The 24,999-nt window shown below is 35.9% G+C and overlaps 1 protein-coding gene across 1 annotated transcript in view; it reads right to left on the bottom strand.

Annotated features, from left to right (window-relative positions):
- Positions 1-22,355, bottom strand: part of Pkn (serine/threonine-protein kinase N) — a 173,501-nt gene extending 151,146 nt beyond the window's left edge. Inside the window, exons 1-4 of the mRNA XM_081764973.1 lie at positions 22,038-22,355; positions 11,757-12,081; positions 9,499-9,608; positions 2,674-2,863 (exon numbers count right to left, since the gene is read on the bottom strand). Coding sequence (XP_081621099.1) covers positions 2,674-2,863; positions 9,499-9,608; positions 11,757-12,081; positions 22,038-22,061 — 649 coding nt within the window. The 5' untranslated portion in view covers positions 22,062-22,355. The remainder of the gene's footprint in view (positions 1-2,673; positions 2,864-9,498; positions 9,609-11,756; positions 12,082-22,037) is intronic.
- Between the last annotated feature and the right edge of the window lie 2,644 nt (positions 22,356-24,999).

The following is a 24,999-nucleotide window of genomic DNA, read 5'->3' as shown; positions in this document are numbered from 1 at the left end:
TTCTTCGTTATTATATCTAGCATTCGAACATACTCATTCCTACTCTTAATTGATATTAGCATCCTTTCCTACCATCATGACTTAGCCGTATTGTTCTGATACCAATCGATTAAGTATTTAACCCTGGGAGTCCCAAACGGGTCCATTGGACCCATATGACTTTTCGTTTATTAATAGCAGAGTAAGTTTTCGTGAGTGGTCGTTAATATTACGGACTGTTTCTTTATGGCGCTCCTCTCCCTTGTTATGTCAGAAATACTTTGTTCCTTTAAGTCAGGTGGTATATATAAAAATTATAGCATTGTGTACCAGATTGGTCCAGCGGACCCACTGTATACTTTAAATAGGAATACTGGTTCAACTTTGGTTGTGATTTACATTGTGGATCATAGATAGCAGAATTAACGTCAGTATGTTCTTTATTCTTTGTTAAACAGAATTAACGTCAGTGTGTTCTTTATTCTTTGTTATCAGTATTATGTTTAAAAATGTTTTACTTATAAAGGAGTTTAAAGCAGTGTTAGTAAGTTTTCCTAACTAATTATTCCTTTTGTACGTAATGTCTACTGGTTTATGGTGTTTTCTCCCTGACACCACTTCTCAGTGGCATATTATAAATTTCTACCTATAATATATATTCTAACCCAGCCAGTGCACGTTTCACTTTAGTCATTGGATTTAGTGTGTGAGGATAATGGCACGTGGCGGACTTTCCGATAACGATATACGCCAATGTCTGTTGGCAGAAGAGGATGATTTTTCTGGTGATTCGACAGATGATGAGAAGTGGACTGTGAATTATTAGAGTTACCTGCACGTGAGACTGATTTTTATGTCAGTGACAGCGACGTACAAGATGAAGCAATTTCCCGCTCTTGAAATGGCTTAGAACATTGGAATTTAGTACCCTTCACTACCAGTCGCGGGCGTGCTGGTGCTGCCAATGTAACTAGAAAGGACCGTGGACCTACACGGTATGCTAATAGGGAAGTTGATGATGAGAAATCTGCTTTTTGTCTATTTTTTCGTAGGAACATTCTGGAAACAGTTTGCAAGTGGACTAACAAGGAAGGTAGGATAAAATTTCCTCGTGAGTGGAAACCTGTTAGTGTTGAGGAACTTCAGAAATATATCGGCGTGCTAATACTTATTGGGTTATACAAATCAAAGAATAAAGAAACTAGGCAGCTCTGGAGTAAGGAAAACGGTCGACCTATCTTCAATTCCATTATGAGCAGGAATCGTTTTCAACAAATCAATTCCGCTCTACGTTTTGATGATGCAGAGCTCAGGCGCCAGAGAAGATCTGATGATAAACTATCTCCAATTCGTGCAGTGTTTGAAGACTGACGGTGGACGAACAGCTTGTGACTTTCGTGGACGTTGTCCCTTTCCGTAATACATACCAAGTAAACCGGGTAAATATGGAATAAAGTTCTGAGTTATTTGTGATAGCACCACAAGCTATGTCTGGAAGATGCAAATATATAGCAAAAAAAGTCCAGAACAGGGAAGAGAAGTCAATCAAGGGGAAAGAGTCGTTCTTCAACTGACAGAAGAAATTGCTGGAAGTGGTAGAAATATTATTGGGGATAATTTCTTAAGTCTTTCTCTTGCACGTAAATTGAAGGATCGAAAACTCCCCTACGTCGGAATTATACGGAAGAGTAAGCCATAACTCCCAACTTCATTTACCAAAGCGGATAAAAGTAGGGCTGTAGAAGCAGTTTATTTGGATTCCAACAGAATGCCATGATAGTTTCGTACCGTCCAAAGAAGCACAAAACTGTTACTCTTCTGAGTACAATGCATAACCAGCCTGAAGTTGACACTTCTACAGCAGAGAAAAAGCCAGAAGTAATCCTTTACTATAACAAAACAAAGTCTGGCGTCGACACTATGGACCAGATGACCCGCTGTTACAGCACAAGGCGAATGACAAGGAGATGGCCTCTGGTAGTATTCTTCAACATGATTGATATAAGCGCACTCAACGCTTATATTATATTCTTGTCACTACAGAACAATGACAAGAGACAGAGATTGAAACGATCAGCTCACGGAAAAAGAGTCATCCAAAAAGAAAGCTCGATGCGGGATCTGCCCAGCAAAACGGGATCGCAAGACAAGAACCTTCTGTACCAAATGCAAGACAAATGTATGTTCTAAGCACAGCAGAGTTGTTTGTGAAAAATGTTTCGTATACTAACCTTAACAAATGCAAAAGAAAAGGCAAAGGGATCGATTTTCAGTTTTCTGGAAGCAACTATTTGCTACTTGTAACCAAATGTTGTTATTATGTGTATGTAAAAGGTTGACTATTTCATTATGCCTAAAAATTAGAACTTCTATTTGAGCTCATATAAAGAAATAGTAATACTGCTAAGTTAGCAAAATTTCTAGTGTACGGTATAACTACGTTAACTACGAAATGTATTTTATTAATTCGTCATAAATACATTACAAAAATGACATTCTTTAGTATTTCGTTGTTCATTTTCTCCCAAAAATTTAATTATATGTCTAGATGGTCTCAATATATTACTGTGGGTCCATTGGACCCGACTGGTACACAAAGGTATAAAAATATGTCTGGAGTTCCAGGGTTAATAGTAAACCTGTCATAATACATATTATCGGCCATTACAAACATAAAAATGAGTCGTCACTTACCTTTTTGCACGTTGTCCCCATTACTAGGTCTCTCCTGTTGGCTCTGTTTTACTTTCATTATTCGCATTTTTAGGTATTCAATTTTAGCTTTCGAATCGGCCAGCATTTGTTGAGCCTCTGCTAGAAGTTTTTTGTCCCGTGAATGACCGCTGCTATAACTATGAATCATATTTTCTGCACCCTGCTTTACCTGTAATAAAAGAAAAAAACACTCATGTTATTATCTTAGTAACATTCCACCAATAACAAAAAAGCACAGGTCTACATGAGAAAAAGGCTGAAGATAATTTTATCTTCCTTCCCCCCCCCCCAAATCCTCAAGCAATAGAGCAATGAGTTTAAAGTCCCTTTCAGCAGCTAAGTTATATGAGACGAAGACCTACAGCTTATCGTGAGATCCGAACCACATGAGCTGCCGCCAGGAACCTTACAAGCTCCTGAGCTATCGCAATACTAGCATAAAGTTCGAATAAGCGGTCCACTCTATACTCAGCAAATATGGAGACTGGAACAATCAATGCTCAGCAGTATTCTCAGACATTGACAAACCTGAAGTGTGCTATTCGCAGGAAGCAGCCTGGCCTTCTGACATTTGTTCTGGTTTTCGAGGACACACACTAGGGTAGTTCGGTCGAACCGTTTGCCAAAATTCAAATCAAAAATTCTAGTTAAGAATAAATTAAACATTGTTACGTTTCCGGTTAACCCTTCTTATCGTGCGACAGGCATTCTTTCTAACTCATACTTACAGGGAAGCTATTATAGTAGTGGTAATTCAGTTGTTACATACACTGAACGATTTTCTGCTTACCGCTTGCCAAAGAACGACATTTGTGATTATTTTACGCGTTTCATGTGTTGTCGAGTTGTGTGATTTACAATGGAGTTAGAAGGTATGTATTATATTTTAAAATTAGAATAAAACATTTGAAGTTAATATTTAAATATTTCTTCTATTAAATTAAATACGCCTAAATAAAACAGAATTTTAGCATCAACAGTGTTTTAGTCACAATATCAATGTGTGTCAAAAAGAAATTATCGCCCCAAACTATAGTATAGATCTTCAACCAAGTATTAGCCAAAAAATGTTTCGCGCATCCAGACGGCCGACAACTATCGAAGACTTTTTCCTGAAAAAAATTCATATATCGTTTTGATTAGTTAGTTCTGTCGACATTTTCAGTATTTAACACTGCGTTGGTCGCGCCCTCCACCGTTACGTGAGTGGTCGCGCGTTCTACTATTGTAGAACATCAGTATTTTTCTATAGTGTTATGATTTTTAGGAATAATTGGTCTTGGGTGCGTTAGTTAAGTATTATACACATTTTAAAATATTTTAAAATTGTTAGCTATATTTGATTAATGCAAGAATATTGACAAATATAAACGTTAGGTACATCTTATTCAACATACAACCACCTTAAACAGACAATCAAATATGTGTTTAGGTATAAGTGTTGAAATAAGAGCATAAACCTTCTTTTATGATACATCGTAGAAATAGAATGATTTGATGTACTCTTTGGGAATGATTATCTACTCCAAGCAATCGTCACACAAGCTTTTCTGGTGGTGTGGGTAGACCCATCTCTGGCACTTTCAACGCATATTTTCCTGTTGACATGTTGCGAGAACAGCTACAAATGAAACATTTTCCTACCCAGGAAGCTCCGTCTTGTAGTAACAGAACACCTGCGCCGAAGCCGAGCAGAAATCTTCTTCAATGTCGAAGATCTATTGGCAAGGATTTTATGCCTAAACGTTGGTTTATTGCAGGTTTTATCAATACAAAAGCTAGATCCTGTAGGAAATTTTTACGTCTGACACTGACATCGTTCTTATTTGCTCTAAATATATTAAGAGCATTAACACCAGCTACATTCATAATCAATTCATCATCAATTAGGCTTAAAAATGATACCTTGTGGGCTAAGCTTATGAAAAGCTCGTATTATATTCAAATTGGGAATTCGTGAGTTTCTTGGCATTACGGGATCTACATACCAGCGAGGAGTTTCTACTTTTTTCTCTCTACCGATATAAAAGAAACGTATGTCGAGAGAAGGTGGTGTGGCTGGACTCATGACTTCAATATTGGTTTGTACTAGAATGTTTTCTTCTTCTTCAAGTATATTGTCTCGAACATTTTCGGTATCATCCACTCAACTGTTTCTTCAACAAAATCTTCCTCGAGCGCCTCCATGTCTTCGATCCCAAATACATTTTCACAGTCACTTTCTGCCTGTTCTAACCAAAGACGCAGCTGTTCTCTTTGATATTCTGACATTTCAAATATATACAAGCATGTATTCCACAAAAGTAACGTGAAAATGTAAAATGAAATAAACCACTAATACGTAACAAACTTAGTACGCCAATAGTCGCGCGATCTACAATAGTAGAACACTAATGAAATCATGTAACGAATCGGTGCAGATGCAAGAACAAAAACTGAAAATAGACTGGGATGTACAGGAGGTTGGCGGAGAAAGGTACATAACCGGTCAAGATCGAGAGTCTTGTCAATTGCTCAGGATTCTAAAAATAAAACACCTGTTCTACAATAGTAAAACGCGCGACCACTGCAGTGTTAATAATAATGTTTTTATGTTCTTATTGGGTTACTCTTTCTTTCAAATCAGTAAGTACGAGAATTAAGGGACATGTCTTGTTATTTCGGAAGAGAATTAACACACAAGGATTATATTACGCAGTACACGCTCATATAAATACATTTCCAGTGATAGTGTTTCTTTACAGATGGATTTCCCCTCATTCTTCTAGTAATTCGAACACTGAGTACAATATTTCGATATTAGTCCATATTTACTTTTATAAATAGTATATTTACTAGATACTTCATACAATTACCCCATGAGCTGTGAGTAATACGATATAAATTTGCGTATCATGTCCCTAACGGATATCTCTCATTTACAGAGAAATAATCATGCCCCATCGGCGTCCGTTATTCAGAGATTTCACTATAATTTGAAACTTTTGTTTAATACAATTCTACGTAAAGAAAAAAAAAAGCCGTTCTGGAAATCTTCAATTTTTATAAAGAACAAAAAGGACATCTCCTTGATGTACGATTTACATTTTTTACAATCAAATGAAGTTTGCGCAATTTAAATTCACTAATTATCTGAAAAATGGAGGAATTAACCGCTTTGTCCTTACATTCTATCCTCTTTAAGGTAAGTTTACCGAAAATTCAAAAAAAAAAAAATAAATAAATAAATGGAAAAATGGGACTGAGCAAGGATCGAATCTGGGTCTAGGGGGCCGCGGTGGATCAATGGTAGAGCGTTCACCTCTGGTGAATGGAATCTCGAGTTCAAAACCTGCTCCCGCCAAGTGAACTTTGCGGTGGACAAACACCGTGTGCGTGGATTTCCTCGAGGTTCTCCAGTTTCCTACCACTTTCTTCATTCCACCATTTCATTCATTTTTCATCATCACCGTCTCCTTTAGCCTAGCCGGCATAACTGTGGGGCGTAAAACTCAAAGATTTCATTTCATTTTTTCGAATCTGGGTCTATTGCTTTGCGATTCTAGTGGGTTACCCATCACGCTTCCTAGTGAGTTCCTTGAATAGACGTACTTTTGACTCTTGAGACTGGTGCTTACAACCTGAGCCTATATGGACTGTACTGTACCATAATTCTTGGTGAGTCTGAACAATCCAGGGTCTACAACATTGCCTCTCAAACTTCTTTCAAGTGGAGACCTTTTTTATTAGTCAAAATGTCATACGGACCATCCGACTCTTGTCCCCTTCGAAAGCTATCTTTTCTTAAAAATATAAAATTGACGCTACGAATAATATTTAAAGGATATTTAATAATAATAAGTTAGTTTCGTTTCATAGCGTGAAACTATGGTAGACTTCCTAACTATATGAGTTCAACACTCAAACTTGAAGTAGTACATCTATAACTTCTGGCTGCGACACAGAAATAAGATCAAAGATAGAACCTATTTCTCGAACGCTCTAAATCAAATAGCCATTAGTCGTTATCTATTACTGCTTTTACCCTATGGAGATTAGTGCTGAAACCAGAAGTACTACTTAATGTCTATCACCTCCTGTTGAAAGAGAAATAAAATCAGAGTTGAAACATATTCTTGGAGTACTGAATCCCTATTAGAAACCTAATTGTCGCTATCTGCTTCCGTTTTATCCATTATGTGATCAGTGTTGAAACTGGAAATCGTCGATTCACCACTTCCGGTTTGAAGAGACATAAAAGCCTAGGCAGAATTCATTCGTGGGCATTGAATCTGTACCAAAAATCGCTTTCAGAGATCTACCGTTTTTGTTCAATAGAAATAATACTAACACTGCAAGTACTAGTAAAGTTTAATCACTTCCGGTTTTGGTAGAGCATTTCAGGTGATGGGGTATCTTCTCTTAAGACGCTGAAATCGATTGCAAGAAACTACTTGTCGCTATTTATTAGTTTCTGTTCTATGCCGATCAACGTTGAAGCTGTAAATGGTAGATTTCTATCACTTACAGTCTGAATTGAGTTATGGAGGAGGTGTAACTTATCCTTGGAACGCTGAACCGATTGCAAGAAACCACAAACAGGAAGTACTAGTAAATGTCAGCCTCTTCAGGTTTTGGTAGTGTATTGCAGGTGGTGGTGATTCTGTTTTGAGACGCTGAATTAATTGCAAAAACCGTTTGTCGCTATCTGTTACCGTTTCTATTCTATGGTGATCAATGTTGAAATCGGAAATAATTGATTCCTACAACTTCCAATTTGAAATAGTGTGTTTACAAAGGAGAGGTAACCTATTATTGGGACGCTGAATAACTTGCAATAAACCGCTTCTCGATACCTCTTACCGTTTTTGCTTTATAGAAATCAATACTGTAACCAGAAGTACTTGTAATTTTTAACCACTTAGAATGTTTAAGCAGTAGAATGTTGATGGTGTTTATGATATGTCCTCTGTTCTCTTGAGACGCTCAATCGATTGCATAAAACTGCTTTCCGATGTTTGTTACCGTTTTTGTTCTATGGCGATAAACGTTGAAATCAAAAATAGTTTATTTCTATTACTTCTGGTTTGAATAAAGGGTTAATGAAGGAGATAGGACCTACTCTTGCAACGCTGAATAGACTGCAAAAACCCGCTTCTCGGTATCTCATTTTAGCTTGATACCTTTCGACAGACAGATGAAGTCGTTCTTGTATGACTTCCGACATTTATGCAAGCATAGTTTGAAACTTTAATATAAGTGAATGATATTAGACTTTGTATGTTTTTTATGAACGCTCGTTTGATATTTGAAGTAAGTTTTACAGCTAACATGGATTTCTTATCTTCCAGGTATGCTTTCTGTGAATATTTTATTACAATCAGGTACCATATTCATGGTTATATGCCAGTTGGCAGTAAATTAATTTGGCACTTCTGAAATAGGGTCAGGTATTAAGTATGCGGTTTTCAACGTTATTTTTTATTATTTTTGCAGGTAAATTTCTGCAGGCAAGTGCTTATTTCAGAAATCGCATTATTTACTTGCAATATAGTTACATGCTGCAATTAATATTCTGAATTAAAATTGTTTTTGGAACTTACAAATAAAATAATATTTATAGGAGCGACATCTCACAGTAAAAACACAATTGATGAGTAACTTAATTATAACTTAAACCAAGGAGTTGTATTTTTAAAATGTGCATGGTTCTGATAATATATCCATTATCCCTTTTGTGCATATATTTTACATTTTATTTTCACACAGTTGCTAGAATCACCCTGGGGTCAAAAAAGTTCCCGGACGCACAACACATTTCTGTAAAGCTGGTACCATGCGAAAATTTTGCATTGTATATTATTCACTTAATACCTGTCTTAGATTCTCAGGTATAGTGTATGATGCACAATTTACTTGAACCTTATTTTTTTCTAAATTTCAATCTAAGAGAATCAAAAGTGCATTAAGAAGTACAGTTTGAGAAACACTGGTCTACACTAATGAAATTATAATGATTGAGTTTTCACTCTTCGAATTTTCTACTAAAGCTTTACCCCTCACGATAAACCAGGTTAGTCATTGGAGGCAAAATGAGTTTAAGCATACAAACTGAAACCAAAAGGATGAAGTAGGGAACAGAATAGTTACTTCGCGATCGAAGGACACAAATTCACTTCTCATTTATTTACTCATTTGAAGGGGGAGATGTATAATCAGATAAATACAGTATCAAAGACGAGAAGAAAGGGCTACAATTATCAGAAAGGCTAACCCCGTCTCATCACTACTTAACGATCATCACTGTACTAGCATACGGGAATAACAACGTAAAATGCATAAAGCAAATACAGAAATTCATTATTCAGTATTACTTGAGATTCGTCAACATTTTCAACATCTACTAACAGAAACAAAGAACCTAAATCCAAGAAAGAAGCATCAATACTATTGAACGATTTGTATACCTAAAGAACATAATTGTTTCGTGTTCAAGAAAAGAAAGTTGCTAAAAAAAAATAAACTGAGTCCGGTCCATCCCCACGAAGGTACTGAGAAAAACAATGTTTGAATGAATTCACTTTTGAATCTACTTGTATACTCATGTACAATAGCTCTGCCAGAAACCATATCCATTTACGATTGCAAAATCACTTGGTTGTAAGTTTTGGCCTATATGACATTATAAAAAGTTCCTTAATTTCATTTATTTAAATATCTCGTATTCTCAGTTGTTCTGCATTAGGAACCTACAAACTCCAAAAGCTACGTAAAAGGATCGTAACTTCGGAAGTTATAAAATCAGAAGAACTACAAAAAGCTTACCTTTAACTCAATATTAAGCTGCTTTTCTAATGATATAAGGCGTTGGTCGTAAGCTGTAAGGCCTTCTTCCTTAGGCAGTGGTTGGTTTCCAACCGGTGATAGTACTGCATCTAAATAGCCCGAAAAAAATACATAAGAATCAGTAATTATGTAAATCGAATTATTTTCAAATAATTAAAGAACACTGCATAGTTCACACAGACCCCAAAAAAAAAAAAAGTTTAAAAAGCAGTCAAGATTTCTAAATAATATATTTTCTGATATAATACCTATGCTGATGGTATATACCAGCCCTTTAAAAAAATCTTTGGGCACATGCTTCTTTCAAACTACAGAAAACTCTCTTACCGTATGTCATCAAATAATTGGGCCTAATAATAATAATAATAATATACAAATTACGTAACTACTGCCCCACCAAGTTGATGACGTATATGCCAAGGTAATTAATACGTTTTCACCTTAGCACTAAATCGAAATAGAAAAAAAAATCCATTCAATCAAATTACTTTTTATATTATATATAAAATAAGAGAAGACACCAGAATGTCAAGTGAAATGTGAATGTTGAATTCCAGAAAATCTTAAATATATGTAGTTACTATGCTCGGAGTTTTTGAAAATGAAATCTTTGAGTTTTACGTCCCACGGTTATGCCGGTTAGGCTAAAGGAGACGGTGAAGATGAGAAATGAATTAAATGGTGGAATGAAGAAAGTTGGAGGAAACGGGAGAACCCCGAGAAAACCCACGCACACGGTGTTTGTCCACCACAAAGTTCACTTGGCGAGGGCTGGGATCGAACCCGGGACCCCAAGCACCAGAGTTGAACGCTCTACCACTGAGCCACCGCGGCCCCGCTCAGAGTTTTTGAAAGCATGGTACAAGATATCACGTTACGCATTAGTAACTACGGCGGACAGAATATTTATGGATTTGTAATTTCAAAGTTGCCAGATGTATGTAAAATTATTAAGCCTAACAGCAACAGAAGCTGTTAGTATGTTTCTTTTTATTGAAAAATACGGACTTTCACAATTAATTCTTCACCAGATGGGTGTCTGACGAAGACAACGTTAAGCTATTAAAACTGTAACTCTTTATTTTAGTTTCAATAAATAAGTGTATTAAGCTCTGGTCAGAAATTTGTACTTATTTAAGATGTGCACATGTAAGGATTGTCAATAATACATAAGATAAATGCAAACATGTGAAAAAGTAGCAATCTTCAATGTCGGGCTTCAGGGAACATGGAGGTAAATGCGGTGAATTCACACTGTGTGTTCTTTATGTTCTTTAAGTAACGATATTTGCTCAGTTCAGATGTATTACTAACTTTAACACCAAACACAAATAATATAAGGAGGTGGGTTCCTTAATTATTATCTGAAAAATTAAAAATGAACCCGAAACAAATTGTTTACAAAGCAAGTCTATTAATTATGGGAAAAGAAAACAATGGCACAACGACTCAAGCTACGTAAAATTCTGATTATACTACACGGAGGAAACATTACGAACAACAGAACGGAAATTGAAAAAAATATTCATTTTACATATTACGACTATTTATTTATTTTCCTTTCTTTCTTTTCCCAGTCATGAAATAACATTTCTCAAAAATTTACTTTAGAGTATTTTTTTTTTTTAAAGTGAATTTCCTTTATATTCGTAAAAATTCACAGCTATTTGGTGCTGAAGATTAAGGACTGAGTTGCCACATGGCTCTATGTGGCCAGTATATTGGTTTTCGTTACTATGTCTGGTCTCTTGGAGGGGAGTTGGCTGTCCTTATTTAAACAACTTCTTAACTGCCTCGCGATGCAAGGTCAACATCGATAATTTTGTTCTCACGCCGAAAAGACAACGCATTACAAAAGCAGGTATATTAACCGTCACGCAACACGGATTATGTTTCAATGCAGATTTTAGCAGTTCCCTCAGTAAACTATAACTGAAAGTAATTTATTAATCATAAGGAATTGAATTGAATTGAAAAGGTTGGGGAGGGTGTGCCGACGACGGAGGTCTCTTAGCACCCATTACTAGGTAGGAGGACACACAGTAAAAGCGAAGAGACACAAACATAGCTACAAAAAAAAAAAAAAAAAAAAAACGCACTGTTCGTAGATTAATCATAAGGAAATGATTTATAAAAGACTGGTAAGTTTTAAATATATTGTACATTTTTTTGGCAACGACAAACGCGAAAATTAAAACACATTACACAACCAGAAAACATTGTTAAATACAACTTACCTTGACCATTATTAACAGTAGAAGCACTTTGACCCTGGGTAAGGATAATCTGTGAATCAAGCTCCTGAAGTTCGGCATGAAGTTCTGCTAGTTTACTATTCGCCTTTTTAACGATTGTAGCCACATCAGAAAGACTCTTTCTATCTGTAGCTACCTCTCGTAATTTTTCAGCACCTTCTTTGATTTTCAATTCCTTCCGTATTTCACGACGAATGTGTTCTTTCAATTCTTCCAGTTTATGAGGAAGCATTCCGTCTCCTCCATCAGTCTGTAGGCCGTATTTATGACTTAACTCATATAGGACAGGGTGGCGAATATAGTCACCCTAGAAGAAAGAAAAAAACGCAAAGTTAAGAACCATAAATATTCAGAACAAACCAACATCTTTCAAACTCTGCACAGAGTTTAATATTACAGTACAGCTCAAACTTAGGGTCCTCATTTTTTTTATTTTATTATTATTATTGTAGAAAATCAGGAAGACTTTGTTACGACCTTACAGCTTTTATCAATAAATATACAAAAATAAATTTTAAATACACATTTAAAACATTTGAATACACACAACAGCTACATAATATCAAAATGACTGAAGAACAGAAATTCTTATTCAAAGCTATATTTATTTACCGGTATATCTTTGGCTGGGCAACGCTGGAAGCGGAAGATGTGATTGTATCAATTAGTTTTAATATGCTATCTATGTGTTTGCACTTGAGCAGATAGTGCAAGAAAAGTTATTTTTTAATTTTATGCCTACGGTTATGGTCAGTAGGTGAAAAGAAACGGATGATTAACAAACACGAGTGATTTTGGCCTGGCTCTACTACAAACACATTTAGCCTGGGATCAAACTACGGACTCCTAACACTAGAGTTCAGCGCTCTACCACTAAGCCGCCGTGCCTCCATTCTGAAACTGGTGGATGAAAAGACTGAAATATAACAAATCCCCAAAGAACTACTGAATGTGCGCACTAAATACAGAATTCTCACTTCAGGTGCGGAATATTATAGTACTAAAAGTTATTCTTGTTTCCGTAGACGACCTTCATGAAGCAAGTTTTATATCTTTCGTTTACACGAGGTGAGGCAGTCAACTCTAACTGGCCTTGAACTCGACTCATGCTGCACATGCAACTTTGAAAACAAAACATGATATATCAAATTACATTTGCCAATTCCGGTAGCACTATGTTCAAGTTCTGAAAATTACAGAGGCTACTGAAACGTGATTTTCTTTTTCAAACTTCTTTTAGTATTACCCTTGCTCTTACACTGACAGTACAAGTGTAATAATAATAATAATAATAATAATAATAATAATAATAATAATAATAATAATAATAATAATAATAATAATAATAATAATAATAATAATACACATTTTATATGCACAACTCCATTCGTCTATCCCTTTAGGAGTTACAGAAATAATCAAAATATTCACTATATAAATAAACCTGAAATACTCTATGAAATGTTGGCATCTTTATTTTTCGATTTTTAAGTGGAATAGTAATTCTTATTTCGGACACTTCTGGTTTGCTGCAAATGTTTGAAAAATACTACTCGATTCAGCACAAGCGCTTTCGTGTATTATATTTTTGTTTCAAAGCTGTATGTGCAATGAGAGTGAAGTTACGAACATCACATTGATGGTGCCAACTACATAAAGTACTAATTATAGCTCAAAATGTTGTTCTTGGTTATTTACTGAAAACAGAAACTAGCACACTTATTGGGAATACAAAAGTAATGCTCAAGCTATAATACGTACATAAAGAATTGTTAAATTATACAGCCATTTTCTAATCCTAATAAAAAAAAATAAAAAATAAAAACAAATGAATGAATTAGCCCTCTACTAAATTTCCTTTTCGCAGACACTCCCGAATTACCAAATCAATTCTAGTACGATGTTCTGTAATTTACAGTAATCTACTTCAGGAACTTCGCCGGTCAAATCATATTCTAGTTACAAATTTTATCCGGAGAAATTCACATATTCTACAATAGAACAACATTATAGTTTCCGCAACATTAGTTATCAATACCGCAATATAGTAGTAGTAGTAGTATCTGTAACAGCTTGCCTATGGATACGTACCAACTGAACACTAAACACAGAACTCAAAACGCTTATGAAATGGAAAATTTATTCTGGAAAGCGAGAATAAATTCGAAATAATTTTCAATTTACCGTATACAAAAAGGCTATTCCATAATTATCGTCTCCAGTGTAATAATCTCTTATATGTTTAACGGACTACAATAAAATTATAATGAATTATTATTTGATTTATTTACACGGTTATATTTGTAATTAGTTTCCAATATATTGAATGCTGGTGAAGAGTGGAATAAAATTAGGCGTCACATCTACCCGCATGTCAGAGATACCATGCTATGAAATCTCCACTAACATTTTATCTTTTAAAAGCTTCCATATTCATAGTTTTCTCTCAGCTTAAATTGCACCAATACCCTCGAAATCCACCACCACCAATACCAATACAGACGCATCCCTGTGCGGACTCAGCTTCGCCCTGCTCTGACCCGGAACAAATCGCACCAGAAAGCAGAAAGGTGTTAAGCGCTACTTTCCTTGATTTCCAACTAAGTGCATATCCTGACTACTCATTTCACGTTTAATGTTGTGCAGAAAGGAGACAATATAAAAGGTCTGCAGTGAAAACTGCATTCTAGAAGAAAGAAAGAATCGGCATTAGTATTTCATTCGTTCTTATGCTCTCTACTGAGAAATTTGCATTTTGGCGCTTAGCACTTTGTGCTTTCTGGGTGCGAAATGCAATGCTACCTTGCAGTGACAAACCAGCGGAAGCTAGTGTTTTTCTTAACTCTTTCCGGATCCTGGCATTTTGGGCTATTTTTAGACTTTCAGTCAAGCAGCTACTGCATCGTCACTATTTATCCTAGGATCATGGTTCATACCTCATTCTCTTCAGAATAGAGCAGGCTTTCAAATGGTATCACATCCATGCCCATACCATATACCAGGAGAGGGAAAATTGATGTCAAAGGGAAAATTTTTTTGTCCAACTTTGGGCCCCCCTGTGTAAACGTAGAAACCTCCAAAAAAATCTGATGAATAGTACTTGGTAAACTAAATGTGTGTACCAAATTTCAAGTTTCTATCTTGAATGGTAAGGGCGGGAGAAATTTTATCAAGAATTCCCACCATGCCCAAAACGACCGCAAAACACCATGATCTCAGGGAAAAAATTTCCTGAGACATCCCTAATTACCCTAGGGTCATGTTTCGCCCATCATTCTCTTCAGAACAGAACTGCCTTTCAGACGGTATGACTCACGTGTCTCTATCATGTATGTAAAGGGGGAAAATTTCCAAAAAAGGGATTTTTTGGGTCTAAAAATCCCTTTTTTCAACTTTTGCCCCTCTGGACCCCCCTGTTTTTACGAGGAAATCGGAAAAAAACTTCTGGTAAATACTACTCGGTGGACTGAATGTTTGTGCAAAATTTCAATCTTCTACGTAGAAAAATAAGCCCGCCAAAAAATATTGAACATAGGCTTAGAAAATGAGAAAATAAATTTTTGACTTATGACGTCATCACCTCCTACGTCTGGACGCGGGACGGTCTGAAACCATATGTAATGTCTTCTACAATGTCTCTGGACTTGAAAAACAAAACAAACAAAAAAAAAAAAAAAAAAAACCGGACGAAAAAGCTCAAATAGCAGAGAAATAACGCAATGTACCATGAAAAGTGCATATGGTACAAATTGTACCATAGGATCCCGAAGGGGTTAATCTTTTAATGCACGACGCAAAATTTCCGGTCGCCATTGGCGACTAGAAATTTAGAGCTGGTGACCAGTGTTCATTAGGAGTAGTTTCTGGCTAAACTCAAAAGGCTGCACAGTCTCTGTTTCGTACGAGAATAATTGTCATTGAGTGAGAGAAAGCACGCAATGTGAAGTCTTTCCTTGTCAAGAGGGAAGACATAATTTGTAAGTGAGAGATACTGGCGACCATCATTTTTGGATTGGCGAGTGCGTCTGACTTTAAAATTTTGCGCCCTGTTTTAATGCTATATATATTTATAGTATATAGTAGGCAGACATACTGTTTACGGCATACAATTCGGAGAAGTATTACATACATGTACGCAGTTGGTGGACAAGCACCAATGAAATAAGAGGTTTTTTGAAGAACTGTTTCTATTGGTATCTCTCAACTTTACATTTGCAAATGGGGTATCGGCATGCGCCAACAAAGAAAGAGATTAGCAGGCATAATGTCATTTGTACGAAGAAATTGAGTTTCATTGTTATATAAATCGCTCCAGTATTCTTAATCTGTACGAGGGAATATTGAACAGTTGTTTTGGAGTTTAGCGTCTCATTCAGCACTAAGGCTATATAAAATGCGTATTTATAACTTACGTGAGATTCAAAATACATGAGTTCCTACTGAGAATCGAACCCGGGTCTCCCGCCCCAACGATGCGTACACCGCAGGGTGGGAAAAAATCATGATTTTTTTAAATCATTTTTGTTGATTTTTTGATTTAAATCGATTTTTTTGATTTAAATCAAATCTTTCTCCTCGTATAATGCAAGTCGCGAACTGAAGAAAAAGCATTAGGAATTAGTATTAAATGCTAATTATGCCATTTAAGTGAAAGTATTGGGGATAAATTTTGAATTATCCCCAACCGTTAACCTATATCAATCCCAAACAATGTTTCTTAACCATTTTAAATTATGGCTCTTTTTAAACGTAAATTATAGACTTTCAGTCAAGCAGCTACAGCATCATCCCTATTTATCCTAGGATTATGGTGCATACATCACTCTCTTTAGAATAGAACAGCTTTTGAAACGGTAGCATTCACATTTCCCTATCATGTCCCTGAAGCGGGAAATTTTGAGAGTAATCGGCATTTTTTTTTTTTTTACTTTTTTTTTTTAATTTTGATCCCCTCTGGATTCCCCTGTGTTAACGCACAGATCTCAAAATCAACTGGGAAATACTAAGGCGTGCACTAAATGTGTGTACAAAATTTCAAGCTTCTATCTTGAGTAGTAAGGGTGAGGAAATTATTTAACAATGAACTAAGAACATTCCCATGATGACCCGGATGTAATACAAAAACTTCCTCAGACATCCCTATTTATCCTAGGAAAATGATTTGTACATTATTCTCTTTAGAATAAAACAAATTTTCAAACGGGGTCCCTCCAAATGTCTCCATCATGTATCTGGAGCGGGTAAATCACGAAAAAAGGAATTTTCTATTATTTTTTTAAATTTACCTCTGCGGACCCCTCCCCCTGTTTTAAGGCAGATATCTGAAACAAATCTGAAAATTACTGAGGGGTGCACTGAGTAAATGTGCAAAATGTCAATCTTGTAGGTGCAAAAGTAAGCCCGCGAAAAATAATATTCCCCAAATACCCCAGATTCCCGTATAAAACAGGATCTCAGATAACAGTTTCTGAGACATCCCTATTTATCCTACGAGCACAGTACGTACATCATTTTCTTCAGAATAGAACAGCCTTTGAAACGGTACCATTCATATGTCTCCATCTGAGCCAGGAAAATCACGAAAAAAGCTATGTTTTTGTTAAAAATATTCTTTTTTTAAAAACATTTTTGCCCCTCTGGACCCCGCTGTTTCCACACACAGATCTGAAAACATCTGAAAATTAAGAGGTGCACTGAAAGAGAGTGCAAAATTTCAGTCTTCTGAATGCAAAATATAACCCGCCAAATAATAATAATAATACACATAACAAAAATTATCATTTTAAATTTATGACGTCATCACAAACTATGCCTCAACGCAGAAAGGCGTGAAAGCATATGTAACGTGTTCTACAATGCCTCTAGTCTTGAAGAAAACGAAGTAAAAAGCCTTATTGGTACTTTTTTAATCGATTAATGAAGTTTCTACCCTATCACCTAAAAATATAATATAATTTAAATATAATAATTTAATTATATAATTTAAAAGGTTAAGCATTAAGGAAAAAGTACAGCAACGTTTATCAAAATGACACTTTTTTTCACAAAAGTTACTTATATTTGGCAGGGATCTAATTTTAAAAACTCAGAACTAGCTTGCAGCATGAAATACATAAATTTCGCCTAAAGTTATAAAACAAAAAACAAAAATGGAGAGGGGATAGGACCCCTCTAAATACACCCTATTATCTAGGATCAAACAGACACGCACAAAAAAGAATTTTCGTCTTAAATGTCGATAGTGATTTCCCCGCTGGAATAGTTAACGATCTTAAAACCCAAACCCAATGTTACGAAAGGAATAAAGCAGGATTGCTCCGTTACCTGTTCAAAACGGGATTTTCCCTAATCATCCTCTGCATGATACTTGTTTTCATACTATACTGTACATTTGAGTCTCATTGTATTATGATTATTAATTTCCTTAATCGAAATAACAAAACAGAAACGGGATTTTACTTATTTTCACTTTAAATTAATTTACTTCGGAAGTGGATTTAAATCAACGATTTTTATTTAAAAAAATCTAGTGATTTAAATCAGACTGATTTAAATCAATCCACCCTGGTACACCGTAACCGTGAATTCTCTAGTTCTGACATATTCTCATTCCATTAAATCTATCGTAATCATTGCTAAAGCCTTTCTATTTCAAGTGCGCCCTCGGAAAATATGTGAAACAATTCGGCCCTACCCTCACCAGCCCTCTTTCGGAGGTAGCCTTCTCTTTGTTTTGGGAAAAGAAGTAAATGACCGGCTGTGTTGATAATTTGTCATTCACTCGTTTGATCTTGAAGAGTGAAAATCGTAAGCTGCTTAGAATGGCTAACAAAAGAGTGCTCAGCGAAGTCCGTGAAATAATTCGTTACAACCCTGTATGCATCTAATTCCGTTATAATTATATTCAATAATTATTGAAGAATCTCGGCCACATCACCTTGTCCCTCCTCTTTCGAGGGAAGTACGGAAAAAAAAACACCGACAGCTGCGCCAGCAGGGGCATGTTTGAGGCTCTATCATGAATCATTAATTTCCTTTAGCATACATAGCCATAGAGTTTTACATATTTAATTAGTTTCGAGTTACAAAATATGCTATTTTAGTTTGTCTTTTATTGAAAAATTACGTTATTGAAAGTTATTCACTGCAAAGAATATTTGCGATTTATCTTTTAGATTCCCTAAACAGAAATGAATGACTTTTGTTTTCATTATCAATAATGCATTCACTTACTCAATACGCAAAAATTTTAAATTCTATTTATGAATAAATAAGTTAAATTGAGTGTGTACAATCGGCTGTAAAAACTGCATATTCTAGCGCGTACGTGGTCCCGGGTTCAATTCCCGGTGGGGAAAGCACGAAAAAATACAATTTCTTCCATGATTTACTTCCCTTAATCATCTGTCTCCTTTCACATAAAGGGCACAACAATGGCACGTTAAAATTATATATATATATTCTCTTCATCCTTCTTTTCCTGCAACCTCAATCCAATTTACGGTTTTACGTGCAAACATTACGCCCTTTATACGTTAAAGACGACGAGTTATTCATGAAAATGACAAATTGTGAAATATCCAATGGAATGGGAATGTGAAAGGAAAAGAGAAAATCTACGGACACAATACCCACCACAACTTCTTTTCTCCCAATGACTGGCGTGGATGGACACATTTTAAGTGAGGTTTCCCTTAATTTACAGAAAAGTTCGTTCACTCTATGTAAAACAGAAAACGAGAGTGTGACGCACTTTTGCGAGATACTGTACTAGCGCAGTATTATATCACTACCTCATACATAAAGTTTCGTGGGTAACTCACTTGCCAAAATTTTACTTCAGACAACTCATTCAATGTGGCTTCTGTTATAATACAACTATTACTCACCTAACATAACTAACCTGTTACTTATCTGCTCTAATTTGATTATTAAAAAATAATCATGGAGTAAGTTGAGACCTTACAGACTCCAGCGATATTCTTACGAAAGACACGAAAAGTAGGACTGGCTCACAAGTATTGCGAAAAATGGTGATGTTTCATTTTTAAAGATACTACGGCCCACATATGCGAAAATTCCCACTAAATTGTGCCAGATAGACACTACAAATTAGTACTGAATCTCAAACGCACCAGGGCAACGTAAAGCAGGAGGGCCGAGAGCGGAGCGTTTGGGAATGCGGGTATGCACATAAGTGGCAATTACGTTGCTTCAGGCTTTGGTAATACGACTGTTTGTTCTCACTATTGATAGTGTATCGTTTCGTACTCCATAAGGATACGAACTGGAGTAGGTAACGTAAAATTAACATAATAAGTACCTGAAGTGGTCAATCATACCTATTTTAATTTACAGGTAAACCTGAATTTTGAAAAACTCAATGCTAGCGTGGTTTTATTCAGCACATTTAAATCAAACAAACCGATACCAAAGTAATAAAGCAGTAATGATATGACAGGAAGAAAGCCTTAATCAAATTGATCGTCTACTGTAATGAATGCAAAAGCTTTCGTCATCCCGCGATAAGTAACGTATATGATGTTTGCCTTTAAAAATTGAAAGGAATTAATATTGGTCTAACCCAAAGATTCAATTCCTTGAAACTTTGATTCTAGAATACGCTTTCGTGCCAAACACTAGGGAATAGGGTTAAAAAAAAAAAAAAAAAAAAAAAAAAAAAAAAAAATTGGTGCTGGTGTAGTTTTGACTCACAACATTTTGGGATATACAGATAAAATTGAATACTTTGTACAAAAAGACATTTATAAGGAACAATTTTCTGCAGACAACAGAATCAAATACAAAGAAATACAGCTCTACTTCCACTAAGTTTCCAAGTGTAGGGTTACTAGTGTAAAATCATTACAAGTACCTTACGACAGCGCTCATATGAAAGAAGACTGTATTAGGTGTTATTTTCCACACCATGACAAGTGCTACTGAAACTCGTATCATTTCTAGAAAAAACTTCTATGTATACCCACCATCGCCGACCCGCCTGTTCCCCTCAGACGCTTCCCCGCACAATCGCATGGAATCACCAGCTTCACCCTGTCCTGAGTCGGTTCGATCGCATTCGTATTTTAGTGGCCTCCTAGCACAGGTTGGTTTGTGTTTTGCACTGTAGTTTATATGCCATACATTCGGAAGCCGTATTTTCAAAATTGTAATTTTTTTTTACAAATACTTCCGGTGGAAACATTGAATTGTATATATGCCAAGGAAGATATTTTCATGTCGCCCAACGCAAATCTTTTAGGGGACAATAAGAAGGAAATCGGATAAGGCCGGCAGTGCAAAACCGATGTATTTACGGTACGTGAACGGAATCTAAACTATTCATTAAGTCACTATTGCTATATTGAAAAGCTGGCAGGATTTAACGCAATAACTGCCGAATTACTTCATACCAAACTTAATTGCTAGTAATTTTAGGAGGGAGATAGAATTTATTTCCTGCATGGTCTTCTACCTATAATATGAAGATTTCGGGCCATTGAGACCATTTCCATGACTGTTAGGTAGTGTACGTCACATTTCAATAATTAACATATTCCTTGTTCAACTTCTGAGCTAGTGCATACAAATTAGACCTGTCGTTCATGGTATACTGTTTGGTACATACTTAAATTCAAAAGAAAATAATTTGTAAGTTCAATTCCTTTCGAAATCCTTACAATAACCTAATTAATTCATCCTGTCTTCCGTATTTCCGGTTCATTTTTGTAATATTCAACTAAAATAAAGTATCAATAGAAGATAATTTCCAACAATGTATGTCTTTAATATGTCTAGTTTCTAAATAATCCATGGTAACATTTACAATTCAGATCAGATTCGATCGGTCAAAACAAGCTATAAACTTCGTGTACCCTTGTTGTTTTGACTCCGACCAGTTTGGTGTGACCTGTGTCAGGACAAATTAGGTCAATACCTATTTATAGAGTCAGACAAATTTTGATTGTTACTGTAACAACATATATTAGCTTTAAAAAATATCATTTATTAATCTTGTAATGTGTACTGCTACGAGACACGTCCCAGACGAGCTTGTAATGAACTTCCGCCTCCAGCCCTTGAATGAACTTTAGACAACTGATGTGTATGTCATGTTTGTTGTTGTTGCATTTGTGATTAAAATATCCCAATCCTCTCATAATCAAGCAATTATTTAGCCATACTATAATATATTAATTACAGCTTTATTAATATGCAAGCAGAAAATCAATCTCTCAGCTGAAACTTTTCATGATACCTCACCTGATAATAACTAGAGTCAGCCATCTTGAATCAGTGAACTTCCAAGCAGCTTTTTCAGGAGGTTGTTCACGAATAATACCATCCCTGAACTTGAAACAACAAATTCTTCATTTCAGTCATCATTTTCTCCCCTTCCAACATGAACAATGCTCAAAAAGCATGTACTTTTTCACCACAAAATGGTAAATTCAAATATAGATTCACCACACTGACACATACAGCCAACATTCATTCCACCTTCCAACGCCAATTACGGAACGGGATTCTGTAACTAGACGAACCAACGTGCTTTTAACCTGTTGCTTGATTGGATCACATTTCGTACACATCAATGTTACTCCCCCTTCTACAGTTTATTTATTATATTGACATGATAGTCACAGAGTGCAATTTTTTGTATGGTTTGAGATTCTAGATAGTCGGCGAAATTCTGTAAAGTTATAAATAAAAGCATCTGGCTACAGTATATAGGATAAAAATATAGGGTTTACTATAATTAAAATTGAGGAATTTAACATTGATATTCTTTTACAAATGCCGCAAAAATGCGAAAACGTCTATAAGCATCCGTCGCCTTGTAGTTTTTATTTTTATTTTTATTTTTTTACATTTTTTTAAGTTCACGCAATACAAAAACAAAGGACCAATGATACAGATCATCTCATTTAGTGTGGTAAAACTTCGGTAATATTGGGAATAGGCTACTACATGCAATATTTACCACAAGATTCGTGTAATTGTCTTCGTTCTAGCTAGAAACTCCGAATAGTTTTATTTTTTGTCTTATTTTCAGGATCAAGTAGTATGTGAGTGGCTCTACAACTTAACAGAAGACTAAAAGCGCAATTAGCTCAGTGGTAGAGTGCTCATCTCTCGCACACGGAGTCCCTAGTTCGATCTCACTCGCGCTAGGTGGACTTTGTGGTGGACAAACACCGTGTGCGTGTATTTTTTTTTCGCGAAATTATCCCGTTTCCTCAGTTTCTTAATTCCACCATTACATTAATTCTCATCATCACCGTCTCCTTAAGCCTATACCAGACAATCATGAAAAGTAAAACTAAAAGTTTTCATTTATTTTTCTTTTTTCTCGCACAATAACTTATCGAAAATCGAACTTGGTCATCCCACACTAAAGGCAGAAGCAATCTTCATTTAGTAATTTCCCTTTGAGTTAAACAGTATACAAAAAGATTCCAAAAGTTCGTACACTTTGGATCAAAACGAAATAACATAAGCTATGCCTAGTAATATTTACCAGCTGTGGCCATTCCTCCTAAGTGCTTGAGCTCAATTCCCCCAAAAATCGTCGCCTCAAAAAAAAAAAAAAAAAAAGTAATCGAGGAGAGACTGTGGCTAGAATGGAAGAAAGTATAGAAACGCTTTCAAAGTTTTAACTGGAATTCCAATCGGAAAACAACCATTAGGAAGACATAGGCGCAGATGTACGTATGGGAGGACAATATTAAGATGGATCTCGCAGAAATAGGAATACGAAGCAGAAACTGGATCCAGTTGGCTACTGACAGAAGTCAATTGAGAGCTTCTGTGAACACAGTATTGAACATCCGCGTTCTGTAAGCCACAGAGTTAGTTCATTAGTCAAGTAGACTGGAGTTGATCGTGATAACTTGCTTTGCAGACTACATTTTATTCAATGTAGCGTGCTTAAGGCCGTGTCTAACATTTTCAACTGAAATCATTTCTCCGTGTACGATAACATCATGAATTTCACGAAATACCACGAAAATTATTGTACGTAATTAAAAATTTATCCAGATGCTAATTTTCCTCAGCCCTCCAGTTCACTTTTTTATATTTTTGATCAAAAGATCCAATATATTTCAATCAAAAATTTTCTTATAAGCCTACTGGGTATTTGGGTTTGGCTGTAGTTCTCCAGATACAGGGTTTCTCAAAAGTCCAATGATAGAGGGCAACTCTGTTATTATTAGAATTACAAGAAAATGTAAGAGAGAAAACCTTCTCCAAATATGTTTTGAAAGAATTTTTCAAATCGAACGAGCCATTTGGGTTGTACACTATTTATGCCCCCAATGTTAAATAAAAATGCAACGTTGCCATTTATCCGGACCCATAACATAAGTGAATTATGTTACTGCCTTTTATGCTAACGTGTCGATGGCCTGCTCGCATTTCAAACAGTAACTTAATTCACTCATGATGTGAGCTTAGGTAAATGGCAACGTTGCATTTTTAACATTGGGCGCATAAAGAGTGTACAGCCCAAACGGCTCGTTTGATTTGAAAAATTCCTTCACTGTAGATTGAAAACATCATATTTGGAGACGGTTTTCCCTCTTACATTTTGTTGTAACTCTGGTAATAACAGAGTTGCCCTATGTCAGGGGACTTTTGAGACACCCTGTATATCTGGAGAACTATATATAGTGTAGCCAAACCCAAACCATCATTTAACTCAATATGATGTTCTTATTCGGTAAAAAAAAATACGAAAACTCCATTTAGGGCCGTTCAAACTTTTGTAGCCCCTGATCCAGAAACTAATTATTGGCCACCCGGGTTCGATTCCCGGCGGGAGCTCATGTGGTTCGGATTCCACGTTAATCAGTAGGTCCACGTCTCATATAGCCTCGCTGCTGAAAGGGACGCTAAACTAAAAACAACTCAACTCAACTAATTATTGGCCAAGATTGTAATCTTTTGATCCACTTTTTAATTCCTAAAATTCTTGTTTAACTAGCTATCACAGTTCATTAAAATTATTTTCGATAAAGAAATATAGCAGCATTGATGACAACATAAATATACCCAAGATGCAAATATTGGAATACTACTGATGTGGCTTTCCCTTCATGTCCGTCTAGCTGCGCCTCAGTGGCTAAGTGGTTAGCGTACCCGCCTTTGGCGTGGGAGCATGAGCGCCGACTACGTGAGTGCTCCGGAGCTCCGGCACCCTCACAAATAATTTTTAATTTGG

The sequence above is a fragment of the Thermobia domestica genome, chromosome 7, assembly GCF_964235325.1.
Source record: "Thermobia domestica chromosome 7, izTheDome1.hap1.1, whole genome shotgun sequence".
NCBI lineage: Eukaryota > Metazoa > Arthropoda > Insecta > Zygentoma > Lepismatidae > Thermobia > Thermobia domestica.
Note: the sequence above shows the minus strand (reverse complement) of the source record. Positions and strands in the feature narration are given on the sequence as shown.